General features: G+C 37.1%; 1 protein-coding gene across 1 annotated transcript in view; it reads right to left on the reverse strand.

Moving 5' to 3' along the window:
* Positions 1–17,477, reverse strand: part of LOC137388469 (E3 ubiquitin-protein ligase UBR4-like) — a 61,139-nt gene that overhangs the window by 11,598 nt on the left and 32,064 nt on the right. The window contains 20 exon segments of the mRNA XM_068074956.1: positions 190–349; positions 1,014–1,112; positions 1,430–1,562; positions 2,864–3,024; positions 3,250–3,420; positions 6,282–6,421; positions 6,531–6,696; positions 7,198–7,307; positions 7,649–7,787; positions 8,378–8,480; positions 8,807–8,976; positions 9,173–9,282; positions 11,091–11,191; positions 11,778–11,791; positions 11,968–12,130; positions 13,418–13,574; positions 15,759–15,895; positions 15,996–16,129; positions 16,362–16,534; positions 17,070–17,256. Of these exon segments, the coding sequence (XP_067931057.1) occupies positions 190–349; positions 1,014–1,112; positions 1,430–1,562; positions 2,864–3,024; positions 3,250–3,420; positions 6,282–6,421; positions 6,531–6,696; positions 7,198–7,307; positions 7,649–7,787; positions 8,378–8,480; positions 8,807–8,976; positions 9,173–9,282; positions 11,091–11,191; positions 11,778–11,791; positions 11,968–12,130; positions 13,418–13,574; positions 15,759–15,895; positions 15,996–16,129; positions 16,362–16,534; positions 17,070–17,256 (2,728 nt within the window).

Raw genomic sequence — 17,477 nt, forward strand, 5'->3', positions numbered from 1 at the left:
TGGCAATTAATTAACATTCTCTTCCACTAGAAATGTCAAGTGATTTACAGACTGCAATATCATTAGCACAAATAGTGGCATCAGCTACTGCTGAAAGCCTACAACTAGGCCCTACGTTGCTCACAGCGCTTTGCTAGCACAAAGAATCAACAGTAGTTTCATTGCTCAGAATGAAAATAGGCGGAGTACCTTTCCTGTTTGATGCCTTCTTCTTAATCAAAGTTTTCTGGCTGCCAAAGGGACTGCAAGGATTGAGTGCGGGTTGAGTCCACAGACCCACTAGAGCTTCATTGGCTGTGTGGATCTTAAGGCTCCCATCTTCGCAGACAAGGAGCATGTTGGTGCTTGGCTAAAATAGTAGATACTAGCTTGCTTCCAGGTTGTTTTCAGCAATGCAAACAAAACCCGAATCAGAAAACCCTACAGGCAGTAAGCTCAAACCTTGAGGCTTAGACTAACTAAACTTAAACTAAATGATGAACTCACAAAATCTTTTATTAGATTTTATCATAAATTATCGATATTTTTCACCATTTGATTGTGTTCGATGTTTGAGATGATCTGTCAGGATGGTTCAAGATTAAAAACAACAAAACTTGATCCTAGCTAAAACACTCAAATTCAAGCGAAAATGCAATTACGACGTCATATAGATGCACTTTGGCACATATGTCAACAGAATTAAGACACCTAACACTGCAACCTGACCGCAATAGCCGATATAAATACCCTACAGACATACAGCCATGCAACTAGTAACAACATTTTTGGCACAAATATTTCTTCTGAGCGTTTCAACTGCGATCAAGTTTTGTCGACTTTAATCTTGAAACATCCCGAAAATTTGATCACCTCAAATATCGAAAACCATCGCACCAGATAAAAAACCATCCCTCCAGGGTGGCAATGCTAGTGACAATAATGCTTTCCTTATATTGCGATGAGTAGAAAGGTCTCCAAGCTCTGCCATGAATACTAAACGGCAAACAGAAACAGGAAGTACAAGTACAAACCTTGCTAGATGTGAGATTTGAACGAACAGCCACATAATCCAGCACTTTACTCATTTTGTTGCTGGATCCAGTTTTGGACAATGTAGAAGGTTTCACTTCCTGTAACACAGATATTGTATATTTTGAGATCCACATATGAACTATGGATGTTCCAGAAACCTCTAACTACCACATCTTATTCAAGCTCTCTTACACTACAAAGTGTGCTCTCTGCAGTACGCAAGATGATCCAGTATTTGGTTGGCTCTAGATATCTTTGATACACCAGAAAGTCATTCTATTTTACAACACTTATACAACTTAAAACACCTTTTAACCCTTCATGTGACCCTGAAAGTGTTTAGGACTCTAGTATCATAAACAAATTCCCCCTACAACTGCAATACTAGCACTGCATTCTCCTAGTTACAACTAACCTGAATGGTGACACTATCTGGAGACAAGTAGAGTGCCAGAGGATTGTTTGTAGACTGAGTAATGCAGAACAAGAGCCCGGGGTGTCCGAGGCACTCAGACCACGCCACCATAGGCTGGCTAGAATTTCCCTTCCTAAAATATGACTACAGCATTCATAGGAAATCATATACATGTAGGTACATGTGATATTGAACAGCGCATCAACAGCGAGGATCATAAATCCAGCTGCTCATACGTAATCTGCAGTGACCAGATAGACACTAGGTTGTGATACTTACCCTACAGGATGAAACTTTTCGCAGAGTTAAATTTCGCGAGAAATGTCTTTTCATGCAAATTCGCAGACAAAGACATTCACGATCAAATTAATCCGTGAAAGCGGCTAGCATCAGAGTAAAACCTTAACACGCTTATACCAGGTGTTTAGGTTTCTATTTAGCTGGGAAATTTATGTCGATCATGCTAAGCTATAAATTTCTGGCTGCATGCAGAGGTTTTCATGAATATTCATTAATTTGGAGGCCTTTGGTGAATCAACAACTTATGGTAAGTTATGAGTGTTTTCAACGTAAAGAACTGCAGAACAGATTTTTGCGATGACGACGCCATTCCGAATAACTTGTGACAACCTTGAAAATTTTTATGAGAAGTGTGTGGTACTTTGGCAATGGGCTTAACTCCAAGCCCCAGCGATGACTTTAAAAGAGTTTGAAACTCGGCTACGTTTACTAACTCCGCTTAGCGACTAGTTTTTAATTTGAGGTAGTAGTTATTCTCCCTTGTGTTAAAAATAAAACTAATTATTCGCGGATTTTAATAACTCGCGGAATTTACTGTACGCAAATTATTAAACCCATCGAATAATTTCATCTTGTAGGGTATGTTTTTTAGTTTGCAGAATGCAGACGTCTGACAATAACCTGACGAAAACTTGTGTATTTGAGAAACTGCTCAGTCAGAACCAACAGACTCACAACAACGTCCAAACTGACAAATCTGTCAATTGTCTTCGGTTCAAGATTTTGAAAAACAGTGGTATTATGATCACGCGTAATCCAGTGTTAGGCGTACGTAAGTAGCTTATACACAAAAACTACCCACTAACAAGTTGTACAAGGCACCAGTTCCCACTGAGTTTGCCTTATTGATGCCACCAATACTGTGCCTTTACATCATCCATTAGTTAGTGATGATGTACATTTGTGATTCAAAAATTCTTAACAAAGATAACGCCAAAATCACGATAAAAAAGTGAACATGATAATAAAAAACCAGTTTGATTACTATTTTGTCGACTGATATGCAACCTGCACAATTAAATATAAAAGTACGATAGATGCCAACAATATTGACAACGTTTAAGTGGTTTAGTGCCTGTATAGGAACATCGAACGATGCAAAAACTACTGTAGAAGTAGAAAGCGATATCTTACCCTTTGACAAGATTGATTTTGTTGATGTTGCTTGCTGTGAGGATGTGTGGGTTGAAACTGCAGGAAAAGGTTGCTCCATGAGTGTAACTTAGCATTAGGATGTTCATTGGGTGCGAGTAGTAGATGGAGGCACCCCCTCCGGGCACGGCTCGACCTGACGACTAAACGTAAAAGGGCATAAGTTTTTCCTTAAAAATAAGTGTTATACAATTGTATCATTGTACAATTAACTACAATGGACAGAGTAAGGAAATTTGTAGAGAACTTGAATAGTGAAAAGGTTAAAAGGGCTGGTCTTTCAAGGGTACTAACGATAACAAGTGGGGCAAAAAGAAAAACGGAATGATCATGTGGCTCAAATAAGAAATGAATGAGAGAAAACTGACTGAAGTAAAATCTGGGTGTGAGAGATCCAAAGAATTAGTGATGTAGAAAGGTCCATGGACAGCGTGGCTCTCCTCATTCAACTGCTGCGTGTAGACATCTCCGCTTGAGGACATAACCAGAATAGCTGTGTTTCCAGTCAATGGATCCAAACAAAATGTCACATCTCGTACCTAGCAAAGATGCAGGTGCTTGTGACAATTTATAAAACAATATTGGTAGACTGATGGGCGCTGATATATTATTAAATCTAATTTTAAACTAGAGAGAGCTTGATATCCAAGTACAAGCTATAACAGAGCATATCTGGTTCAGTCAACATTAGTATAATGTTTAAATATTTTGCTGGCAAATTGGTTTACACAGTTTTTCCAAAATTTTAAAAACATGACATGCCCACAGGGATCTTTACATAAATTCATTAAGAATTTGTGTATTAAAAACTGTAAAAAACCTCTTATTTAACACAAAATTTTCTTTTAATGATATATAAGATTTTAGGTTTCACTTCATGTCTTAATTTTCTATTATCAGTTAGTTTTGAAGTTCTGTTAAATATTTTAAAATCGCAAATAAATAACAACATCACTGAGCATGGACAGCGAAATCACCAGTACTTGATTTTCGCAGAATTCTTATTGGTTGAATCATACGGAGAAGGCATTGAAGATGTTTGTATTCAAATTTCATCTTATTGATTCATTGAGCAGTTTCTAAGCGATTGCATAAACAAAAACTTATTTTCATAAACAAGAAACAAACTAACTTTCCTACTTCGACGTCTATAAAAACAACTCACCATGCAAAACTATGTTATGGGATGGAGAATTTACTTATTTTTATTGCATATTTTGTGAAGAAGACTAAATATTTGAGTTTTCATCGCAGAGGGATAATGTAAAAATATTGATGTTCTCATAGAAAACCTCATTTAGGCAGTTACATCGTCAGGACATTCGTTTGGATGAACATTCAATAAATCACTATGTTTCCATGATGCGCAGTGCTTCGGAGTTGCGCCCTCTCCCATTCATGGAAACGGCGTCTTCGCACTGAAATCACTGTGCACTGGTCAGTGCGAAGCCAGTGCAAATTCGCAGCAAGGAAACAGCAATTGCGCAGTGGCTGCGCATAGCTCTCATGCCGTGGAAACAGATTCTTCGAGCGCCATAGACTAGTACAAAAGTTATTCTGCTTATCTTTGTTTTTGCTATTCTTCCGATATTTTTTCACTTAAATTTAATTACGGTCTGCTCCTACGAAGATGATGAAGTGATTACTTTCATGGACTTTGTTATCGATACCAACACTCTTCGAAAAATAAGTGGCAAGCCCTAAAGTAACATTTCAATAATCTATTACTTATATAAATATTTATTAAAAATACATTATTTGTAAAAATTGTGTTAAGGTTTGTAAAACATTGTGAATGTGTATTGTAAATAAAAGTATAATGATGACAAAAGCATAAAAAGGCCTTTTCTGACGTTTGGTACGCATGATCAATTCCATGTATCCATCCAGCGACTCGACTTATACAATTTCTCTTTTCTGGCTAATTTGCTAAAAACCACTGCGCAGCATGGAAACGTACCATCCCCTCGACTTCGGAGGGGGCTGCTTCACAGTACTGCGCACCATGGAAACATAGTGATTATAGAGTTGCCCATTCTTTGGTTAATGCAAGTTCATATGAAAGAGATGACAATTATCATCTTTGCCTTCACTGACAGCCAATTATGTGCCGTTTGTAGCATATTTGTCGCTCATTTCCTACTCAAGGAGGAATCCGAACATTCTTTTAGTGAAGAAATACCTCAGAACAAATAGAAACTCTCCAAAGAATGCAGAGCGAAATGGAAAGCCCACCACCAAGTATTGTTTTATTTTGCTAACCAACACATGGTTAGCAACACACAATACTCCACTACTACTTGAGCGACTTTTCAATTTTTAACAGTAAGCTTCCCTGCAAGACAGTCTCAACTGACAAACCCTCAATGTATGACTTTCACATGCGTGTCTTGGATGCTAGTATCCTAGCATAAAAAATTAACTTCTTCCTCCAAATTTACTATTAATAAAAAGCACAAATACCTCAATCAGCATTTTCTGTCACCACCTAATATAGAATACAGTCCTCCATCAACATACGAGTGCCCCAACAGATGAGAAAATCGAGATACGATCTAAACTTTGGGCAAGTTAATGCCTAGAGATGTGAGAAACCTTTGAGATACGAACCGGCTCTTGATGGCCATTAAATGGTCAAGTATGCGAGAGGCCAACCTTCAAGGTCAGCATTGCTCGGCCTGCTTCCTCGAATTAGAATTAAAAAACATTTTAATAACGTTTTCTAAAAGTTATAGCAAAAGCGAGGCAAAAAGCGCCAAACTGGAAACAGATAATAAAAAATGAAGGTGCGAACAGAATTAAAGTTAGGTTAAATAAAAGACTAAAACTTTGCTTAAAGTCTGCGTTTAGTAAACTAAATTTATTTAAGTTAAACTCAAAGTTTGTATTTTGTTTCGCAGCGCCACAAAAGCCTGCCGTTAGCCACTACATCCGTGTCGAAAGTAAGAACTTCATACAGTGCTGTATATAGTGATGTTACATTTTATTGCAGATCATAATAAATAAGGAATTGTTTCACTTTGTGAGCATAGGTACCGAATTACAATTTAAAACCAATCAATTCCCACTGTAATACACTGTTTATGAGAATGGATTAATTTGTGTCTAGTTATATTATATAGAAAATACTGCATTGAGATACGAGAGAATTAACATACGAGCTCAATCCTGGAACACATCAAGCTCGTATGACTGTAATATGTATGACTGCTCGTATGACTGTAATAGAGAAATCAAACCAATTTTGTCATTTCCAGCAACAGCGAATGCTCCAATATGAACATAAGTGAACAGTTTCAGCAGTTCAATGTATTGAAATAACGACTACAACTACTTCATCACAATATCTACGAGACCTGCACAAAAATTACACAAGGGAGGACAACCCTCAAGCACCAACCTTTCCAGTAGGCAGAAGGTAGTAGTATGCCGGGCTGATGACATCGGTATGCAAATTATAAATCTTTATGAAGTCAGCAGTGACAATGGCAAGTCCTGAGGCCTCTCCAGGGAGCCACTCAGCCTTTACGATGAAGTTACCTGCAAAGTCCAAGTCTCATACTAGCCTTTACTGCAGGAATACAATAAATTAGACAGGTTGAAAGCAAGCTAACGACACAGAAGGAAAGCTCTCGATCCTAGAACTTACCAGTATCGAGTGAGGGGTGGAGGATGGTAGATTTCTGCACCGAGCCCGACCTGGTAAGGCTGATGACGTGGCACTCCTTAAGGCCACATATGGCTACCAGGTCTTCATCTACCGGGTTAGATGACATGGAGAGTATAGAGAATGGGACAGCTGGACTGTTACAGCGCTGCTCAAATAAATTTTGAACAAATAAAATAAATGAAAGTCATGAAAAAGAACGCAAATTGCCACTGCACATTGACAGTTAACAGAAAGGCAGCAATGAGCCTAAAATTGAAAACGATAGTCAAAGGAAAAAGCTTGTCAACGAAAATCTGTCATGACTGTTTCTATGTTTAATGTGATGAGAAGCAAATGTGAACTGGCTGACACAAGATGATGTGTGACATCATCAACAACATGTATCTAACTGTATCACATATTTTAATAGCTTATTTTATATCAAAATTTTATTGGCTAATTTGAAGATTAACACAATATTGTAAGCTAGTACTAGTATCCTAACATCTCAACAGCTGTTGGCTTGCCATAATCGAACTTTACAATTAATTTAGGCAGTTATCACACATGGTCGTCACTAGAATAAGCAGCCTTATATAGGCATGAGAAAAGAAGTATATACTGTATGAGGTAATAAAAGATGGTGCAGTGAAATACAAATACTAACGGTCAAGGTTAGTCTCGTCTTTCCGTCTTCATCCCTGAAAAGGCTGGCTATAGGAAGCAGTGTTATCTTCCCCTTGTCATTTGCTATAGCTAGCATAGCCTCCTTCCCACCTGCAATAGAATGCTCAAATACTCACCAGCGAAAATGGTTTTCAAGGCTCAATAAAAGATTACACAATTGAACTTGAGTTGGTCAACAAAAACGCATAAAGATGAAATTAAAGAAAGATGGAACGCTACAGGGGAAAGATAGAGCAAAGAGTCAGCAACAAAAAAAGAGATGGCAAAGGAAAAGAGACTGCGAGAAAATAAAGAGACGATGAGAGCTAACAGACCATAAGAAAAAGAGAAATGGAAAAAGAGAGATGGAAAAAGAGAGATGCAATAAAAAATGAGAGGAAAAGCTTAAAAGGCTGAAGAGTGATGATTGAAAAGGAAACCAGCAATCATACCTGCGATGGTCACTCGGCAGACGATCTGGCGTCTGATCATATGAGAGTTAAGCAGCTGTTTAATGGTTGTGCCCTGGTCACCAGAAAATGAAGGCTTTACATTGTCAAACGTTCCTTCTGGGGAGCTCATCTGTGGCACCTGCACAGAAAAACATTCTTGCTAACAGAATTACCTGTACATTGCAACAGGTACACTATCTTCTGTTTGTGATAAATTTATAGTTCTTTTAATAATTTAAGCATTTTCAATGAAATGTACATTTGAATGCTACTCAATGCAAATTGTGTTACAAATTACGAGAACACTATTGTTCGGATATATATATAAGATTGGAAATGCTCCTTATTTGCAATCTTTTTGAATCACTCCACCTTTTTGCATTTATCAATTTTTATTTTCTGTTCCTAAATATTGGGTATTATCAAATTGTTTCATAGAAATCTGCCTATCAAAGTAACTAAGATCATTTAGTTTCAGAATATACAGGGTCGTAGAAGTCATCTCCACATGTCATTATTATCTAAGTTGGGGTCAACCACTTGAGGATATGACTTACATCTACTAGCAAAGTTACAATTAAAATGCTTTTTCAAGATGCTACCTCAGTGCCTGAATAACTCTATTGCAGAACATAGATTTCATGGCCCTAACTTTTGGTAAAATCAAATCTGCCATGCCAACATGTGTCATACTGTCTTGGGTGACACAGATTTACTCACAGGACTTACCATGAGTTTGTCTGAGGTGACTATACTCTTATCTTTTGTCTCAAGGTCCTTCACCAGCTGCTTAGCTCTTGTAGCTGCTTCCTGGGGCATAGATGTCCTGTATCTATAATAGAATGCATCCCATGCCTCTGATGACTATGATGCCTAAACTTCTGTTATAGAAGCATAGAAACAACAATAACAGACATCCATAAAATAACACCAACCAGATCTGCAATGCATTTTAGGAAAGTTAAGATCTGCCAAGTCAAAACAACTGTACAAAAATATCGGGTGGAGGATTAATGAAAATATGATATGGACTAATTCAGCAGTAAATACTACAGTTCCGCAGGTTCTGAAACAATCTAATAACTCGCTAATTTAGATAGTCAATACTAACAATCCTTGCTCAGGATTATACATCAAATTCCTTGAACAAACACAAACCTGTCCAAATACTCTGGTTCAAGAACGCTCATTAATTTGCTGACAACTGCAAGCAAGTTCTCCTTCTCCACGAGAGCGAGTATCTCTTCCTTGCTGCAGGTCATGAGCGAAGAGAGGTTGGCGCGCTGACGCAAATGGAAGATCTTGCTCTGCTTACCAGCTGACCCTCCCTACAAAATGCGCAGACCAATGAGAGGCTGACCAGGGAAGGCAAGTTTTCTGCATAGAACGCATCTCGAGCAAAATGAAACTTTATATCATAACTTTATAACACTTTATGATATAAACTGGCGATATTGTGCCACATAAATACAGGTTCTTGAACTAGATGCCATCACATGAACACTAATAGCCATATATACTAACCGACTGTGTGGTACTACGAGCTGTCTTGACCGCACTCACACTCGCTGACCTCTTCTTCAGAGCTTGGCAGTACTTGTCTCCTTTTTCTCCGCAGTCACAGAAAAAACTTCCTGTAAACATGGTAACAGCAGTTTCATGCCTATTTATGATATGCTTATCATGGTAAATAAACACATTAACGATTATAGACTAACAAATATCCACTTCACAAACATCCAAGTACTATGGTAGCAAGAGCATCATAACTAAGTTATTATAGTCAGTATACAGAATTTGACTGATGGTCTCATAGTGACATAACTCAACCCATTGCGTACCACGAGCTGTGTAGTGTGGCTCGGCACAGCGAGTTTAAGTATTGCCAAGAGTTGTGTGGTTTGGCTTTAGTTCATACAAAACATTTCTGATTAGTGAGTAGTTAATTAGCCTCTCCTGTCTGTACATAAGCGAATGGAAACAATCATCTGCACGCGTTGAGCCAATAGAAAACACGCTTACAGTCCGCCCACCCTGAGCTTAGTTTCGCTTTGCAAACATTATTTTCATAACAATGACTTCTTCGCAATGATCGCTAACGGTAGATCAATAGACTTCTGAAGATTATCTATTGAACAGCAGTGCTAGTGAGAATGATTATCTAATTTTAGCAGTAACACTAATGCTGCAAGCTAATAATAACAATGGCTAAGCCAACCTGAAACATGACCACAGAGGTAGTAACATTGACTGAAACAGTGTCCTAGCTCACTCTGCAACACATTCACAGCCTTTTTAATGGCATCAGCCGATGTAAAATTTGATGCTGATTAATTTGATATGGAAATATTTTTGTAGACCATGCGGTTCTAAAGTTATGATAATTCCTATTCATCCATAAGAAATATTAGGTTTTACCGAATATTTAATTATGTTCCGGACAAAAATAATCCGGTGTTGAAAGAATTAATTTAAAATAAGGCCGTAAGAGATAGTGACTATTGTTAGATAAAAACTATGGCATTTGCCATAGTTATAATCTAACAGTATATATATATTATAATATAATTATAATAAAATTATAATATATATATTTTATATATATAATATACAATATATATAATAATATAAAAATAATATATATATATTGTTGTATTATAACTATGGCATTTGCCAGTTATAATCTAATAATATATATATATATATTATAACATAATTATAATAAAATTATAATATATATATTTTATATATATAATATACAATATATATAATAATATAAAAATAATATATATATATTGTTGTATTATAACTATGGCATTTGCCATAGTTATAATCTAATAATATATATATATTATAATATAATTATAATATATATATTTTATATATAATATACAATATATATAATAATATAAAAATAATATATATATATTGTTGTATTATAACTATGGCATTTGCCATAGTTATAATCTAATAACATATATATATATTATAACATAATTATAATAAAATTATAATATATATATTTTATATATATAATATACAATATATATAATAATATAAAAATAATATATATATATTGTTGTATTATAACTATGGCATTTGCCATAGTTATAATACAACATTTACAGTGATACGATATCATGAACATACACGTAGGGAAAGACAACTTGCTTGAAGTCTCTTTATATTTTAATTGGTCCTACGGATCTTACCTTAACATTTCATATGTCGAATTAACAGCAAGCAAACCTACACGTTATCTCACCCCAACCATTTCACAGGCCATTTCTAGTGGCCGACACCCTTTACATAGCCGGTAACATGCAGATGAAACAAGACTACTATCAGAGATAAGAGATAAATCAGAAATACGAGTCAGAGAGGGTAGCATCCAATGCTGAGACTTAATTGAGACTAAAGCCAGGGATAGAAAGTGACCAACCATTCTTGGCATAGGAGACATCGTGGTCTTTGTGGCAGACCTTGACACATACCGAGCAAACTCCAATACCATCCACCATGTTGCACGTGTAGCAGTGATACCTAAAAGCACAAAACAAAGTTTTGAGCTCACATCGTGCTTAGCCAGATGAAAACAGCTCACAAAGCTTACTCAACAACTGACTAAAATGAAATTTTGAGCCAAGACCGTCGTCAAGTCACACCGATGTTATCATTTTTAGAAGTACTTTTTCCCTGCATCACATTAAAAAGCTCTGTTGCAATAAAGCAGATGATGACCGCGAAGTCTGCCATGTTTCTCAGTGTTTTACTGTGTTTAAAGCTTCCAGATGACCAATGACGATATTTGTGAATATTAAATCAACTCGTTCATAATTCCCATTATTTTTCATCATCATCAAGGTTGCTCATTGACCACATTTTATGATAACGTTCTTTTAAAGATCTATCAAATATATGTAAATACAAAGTGTAAAGGAAAACTGCACCAGAGCATATGAAGTATGAAAAACAGGTCTGAATCAATTACAAAAACAATACTTTCGCATAGGCCCTACACCAACTACATACATCTATGAAATTATTACTATTTACCAACATATAATGATATGAACTTTATGCTAGACAAAAATGTATTGTTATATCCTAGATGAAAGCTCTATCTTACGTGGTCAAAGATGACTAGAACACAGCAAAAAGCAATCAGTTCATTAGCTAGTTATGTCAATGCCTTAGACAATTCCGATAAATAAACCAGCTAACTAGAATGATTGAACAAAGGTTTTCGGAGCATCCGAATCCTAAAAAGCCAGTTCCTTAGCCTCAATGCAGACAGCCAGCCACTAAAAGCCAACCTACCAATGCTGCTGTTTAAAATCTCTCTGTGTCTCGACGAAGGTACATAACTGTTTGTCGAGGGCTGCTGTGTCAGTGGCAGCAGCAGCCGCTCTCTCCGCCAGCTCCTCCTCATCCTCGTCAGCCGACAATTCATCAAGGGGAGGTTTGTTGCTATCTACAGACCTGCACAGGTTACCAAAGATTATCATGACGCCTGACCAATCATAAAGGTTATTGTCAACCCCTAAACTGTGTAACTGATAAACTTCTTGAGAAACATGACAGCGAACAGCGACAATGAAGGCTGCCATGTTTCATTTGGGTTTTAATATGCTTCGTAAGAAATGCTATTTCCTACTGCCTATATTGAGTGAATGTGAGCTAACGGTGATGTAGAGGTAACAAAAATAGAAACAATATTCCTTCTGCTCTAACCGTACATCCTCACGCAATGTAAGAGTACATAGAGTAGACAATTTCCTCAAGCGGTGTGAGAGTACATAGAGTAGACAACTTCCTCCAACGGTGTGAGAATACATAAAGTAGACAACTTTTTCATGTGGTAGAAAAGTACATAGTGTAGACAACTTTCTCAAGCGGTGTGAGAGTACATAGAGTAGACAACTTCTTCAAGTGGTATGAGAGTACATAGAGTAGACAACTTCCTCACGTGGTGTGAGAGTACATAGAGTAAACAAGTTCTTGATACAGGGAATCGCAGGTCAGCCATTCAAACGTTGTAACAACACTAAGAAAACTGAAGGCAATTTTATCCGCATTAGAAACTAGGAAGCTCCTAGTATGGCACTTGGCACTAATAACATTGGCATTAAATAGATATTAGTTCTGTTCACACTGGTCACAATGCCATTTAAAGCATATTACATAATGAGAAAAAAATAGTAAAGTAAACTATTTGCATTGGAAGAGTCTTTTTTGCATAACTCTGATCTATAGTGTAAATTAGTAAGGTGTTGATGTCTGGTATAAGGTGCAGTGATTTTTGGGAGAAATAGGAATGTAGGCTAATGGATGATCAGGCAAATTAGTGATTGATTTGAGTATTCTAAACATAAAATATCTAAAAACACATTTACATTGTAGTTCCTCAGCATTAAGGGCGATTAGACGCTGGTCGTAATTGTTCATATCAGGTAGCATAACTCTAACACATAATTTTTAAAAGGGTTCTAATTTTTCTTCATCAATTTTTGATACAAAGGAATATCAGCTACGAGTGGTCTAAGAGAAAATGGACAACATACGATTCTGGTGAAAGTGTGATGGGCCTTTTTGTTTTACACCTATCTTTCTGAGCTGAGTTATAGCAGGGGTTGACAATCCAGTTTTTTAGATGATAATGTCAACATGGCTTGTGAACCGTAAATGATTGTCTATGCCTAGAAGCTTGATACAGTCAGTATTTTTATATTCACGTTGAGTAACATACAACATTGTTAAATAACTTACTTTCCCTTGAGAGCGGACAAGACCTCATTGATGTAAGAAAGGAGGCAGCTAAAAAGCTCAATGTAAAGCGAGTGCTTGTCATTGGCGGCATCACTGGAGAGGTAAGGAATGCAGCTGTCGAGCCACTGAATAATAGCTGAGAAGAAACTAGCAACCTCTACAATGGTCAACAATATAGTCAACCTGTGAATAGCACCACATGTCTACACACTGACAGTTGGAAGTTGCAATTTGTATATTTATTGTCAAGAAAAGATTGTTTTATTTCATCATTTGCCTAAATATACAGTCAAACCTAGAACGATGCAGTTAATTCAATCAAACAATCTGTTTGAATGTTGAAACAGTTGTATGTGGAAATATATATTCATATATGTATACATGATATTTTATACAATTTAACACTAAGCACAAAATAATAAATTACCATTTTAAAAATAACAGATCGAATTTTAAAAATGAATTTCATGAAACTATGTAAAAAACTCAATTTAAAAACCTCAATTATATGAACAAATTGAACTAGTAAATTAAGAATCAGCAAAAGGTGTTAATTGCCTTGTCAGAGTGAAGGAAAGAGAAGACAATGCCAATTTGAAGGTAGAGCAGAGTGAAGGAAAGAAAAGACAATGAACATTTGAAAGTAGAGTTGAGTGAAGGAAAGAGAGGACAACGCACATTTGAAAGTAAAGCAGAGTGGAGGAAAGAGTAGACAATGCACATTTGAAAGTAGAGCAGAGTGAAGGAAAGAGAAGACAATGCACATTTGAAGGTAGAGCATAGTGAAGGAAAGAGAAAACAATGCACATTTGAAAGTAGAGCAGAGTCAAGGAAAGAGTAGACAATGCACATTTGAAGGTAGACTTGAGTAAAGGAAAGAGTAGACAAAGCACATTTGAAGGTAGAATTGAGCGAAGGAAAGAGTAGACAATGCACATTTGAAGGTAGACTTAAGTGAAGGAAAGAGTAGACAATGCACATTTGAAGGTAGAGTTGAATGAAGGAAAGAGAAGACGATGCACATTTGAAGGTAGAGTTGAGTGAAGGAAAGAGAAGACAATGCACATTTGAAGGTGGAGTTGAGTGAAGGAAAGAGTAGACAATGCACATTTGAAGATGGAGTTGATGATAACAATGTGTGACATAACTTACTTTAACCTGCCATTGATAAAGTTGAATTCAACTCACAAAGCTGTGTTGTTTGAAAAACTTAAGATGTTCTATGTTGGAAATTATGGTATCCACACTTTTGACCTAATTTGGCCTAATGAACATTTAATTGAATGAACATTTGGCTTGGTGAATATTTATAACTAGCGAAATGCCCAACGTTGCACGGGTACTAAAATCAGCTTATAAACAATGACAGGTAATGTAAGTGCCTGCCCCTTGCTATTAGCCTGGCACATGGCCAATGGCTAATTTGAGTAAGCTTACTAATAATAACTACATGTGACTAATTTCTCTCACTTGAGAGCAAGCATCAAATTACGTTGTGCCGTAATAGAGAGCGGTAGCGTATTTTCACCCACGTAGCGACCTATATCGCCCACAGAATCCATCATTTGCCCATCAGCATTTGCCTGGTGAATGAGAGGTTCCGAGATCAAATCTTCAGTTAAACGGATCTTTCATTCCAATATTTTAATAGCTATAGCTGGACAAACTGAGCTATACACAGACTTTGAAATTTATATATAGATTAAAGACCATGGAAATTATATTAATACGAAAAAGAAGAAAATTATTGTTTGAAGGTTAAATAGAACTATCAGATCATGAATAAGAGACTCGGATGAGTTATCTAGAAATACGAGTCTTAGGAACAAGTAGATGTTCTGATAGCAAACACTCACAATATTTAATCTTTTTTGTTGATTTTTCCTACATTAACCTACAACAAACTTAAGATACATGTATATTTAAATGTACTAAATTTTATTGCTTTTTATTAAAGTTCCTCTGCAAAAAACATCTAAATCAAATCGGTTCCTTCAAGGATTGCCTGCTACTACACTTCTTCAGCCCAATGTTCATCGACCAAAAGTTCGGCCGTGGGAAATTACTTGGTATGCCAAGTCAGATTTGTTGAAAAATCTGTACGAGAGAAGATCAAAAGCTATGGTTTGACTGAGATCTGTGATTCTCAATGCACTACTGCGCAGACAAACTCAGGCCAGCTGCTTTCTGGTGTGCATGATGATGACTTACATGTACATGGTGATAAACCTACAATCTTGTAGGCAAAGATAGATCAAAGTGCAGTCAACAAAGTGTTAGCTTCACTAAAGCCAAGCGACTCTTTCAGAGCATAAAACAATCACACGTAAAAAGACGATACCTCCAGATTTAGCGAGAGTTGACATAATAAGCATAAGCTCTTGGAAGCCTTGAGCATTGTGGGTCTGATGGAGTACACCCGTAGAAACTGTTGTTAAAGATCGCAGAATAGCCTTGGGAACAGATTGGTCAATCAAGCTAAAATAGACCAACTATTACTTGACAAAGTGAAAAATCAGAGACAGTATGAAATCAAAAATAAAGGAGCATCCAGCTAACAAAATAAACCAAATCACACCTGTTATCTTTCACCATGTAGGCTGCAATAGTGTGCAAAAGAAGAGCATTTTTGTCAATCTGCGACTCCAAGTCTGTGTTCTCCGTCTCTCCTGGAGTGGCCATAATTATCTTCTGAAGCCATTCACAAAGCACCTGCAATCATATGTCAATTTATCATCAAAAGTTTTCCACTCCAAACTAGTTCATTAAGAAGAGCAGTGTAATATTTGACATCGCTGAGATACTCGCTGAGATACTCGCAATTACTAAAACAGCCAACACCAATCTCGGGTAACAATGACATCAACAAAGCCATCCAATTCAGTCACACATCGTTGGAGACCATTTACCAAAGATAATACAGCTCCAGATAAGAGCAACTTACAGGCTCTCTGATGGATGAGAGTTTGTTCAAGGACTTGAGAAGCTTGGAATACATGTTGTCCTTTTTAGAGTCGGCAAGGGAAATAAGACTGGCGAATATCTTCAGGACTCTGTTGATGCTCTTTATGTCAGCGCAACCTGGCATGCCAGTGATTAGCAGAAGGTCTGCCAAGTCTACAAGAAACAAAAAACAAAAGTTTAAACGGAACTAAACAGATCTTTAGTAAGGAGCAACTATCAGCCTCGTCAAATCAACGGTTGCATTGTAGTTGAACCAGAAGCAATCACATGCACAACCAAGCGCAAGCATCATCTCCCATCATCAATTCCTACTAGCCTTGTCTAACTAAGAGAGCTGTCCTAGCTTCCTTTAACATGAACGCCTAGTACCTTGTCTAGCCACACATCAACGTCCGCTAGTCTAGCTCAACAACAAGCACCTGCTAGCCTTGCCTAACAAGCACCTGCTAGCTTCGCCTAACAAGCACCTGCTAGTCTAGCTCAACAACAAGCACCTGCTAGCCTTGCCTAACAAGCACCTGCTAGCCTTGCCTAACAAGCACCTGCTAGCCTTGCCTAACAAGCACCCACTATCCAGATTTAATCATGAACACCTGCTAGCCATCTCTACCTATAAAAATGTAATCCCATTCTAGCGATATGGCAAGAAACGCATCCTAGTTCTCATTCCTGAGGAATAAATACTTACCAGCCTTGTCCGTGTAGAATCTGCAGAGCCAAGCAGGCTGCTCCTCTAGACACGAGTGAAAGAAGAAAGAGAAGAGTTGGACAAGCTGAGAGCAGGTTTCCGAGTTGAGGCAGCTAGAGAGTTCATGGAGTGAGAGCATTGTAGAGTGCCAGTGGCGCATCAGGTATAAGTATTTCTCCTCCTTTACCTAAGTACCAGACCAGACAGCATAGGTGAAAAGACATCGAATAGAAATGGAATGAAAACCGTATAAAAATGGCATACAAATCCCATATATTAATAGAAAACTTAAGTGCTTCATCTTTTCCACTAAATACTGCCAACTAAAGAGCACCTTGCTGTTCACTCTTACAGCACAATAACAACCACTAGTCATAAATCTGATCTGATGAAATGGCTACTGTGTGT

This window comes from Watersipora subatra, chromosome 2, assembly GCF_963576615.1.
Source record: "Watersipora subatra chromosome 2, tzWatSuba1.1, whole genome shotgun sequence".
Taxonomy (NCBI): Eukaryota; Metazoa; Bryozoa; class Gymnolaemata; order Cheilostomatida; family Watersiporidae; genus Watersipora; species Watersipora subatra.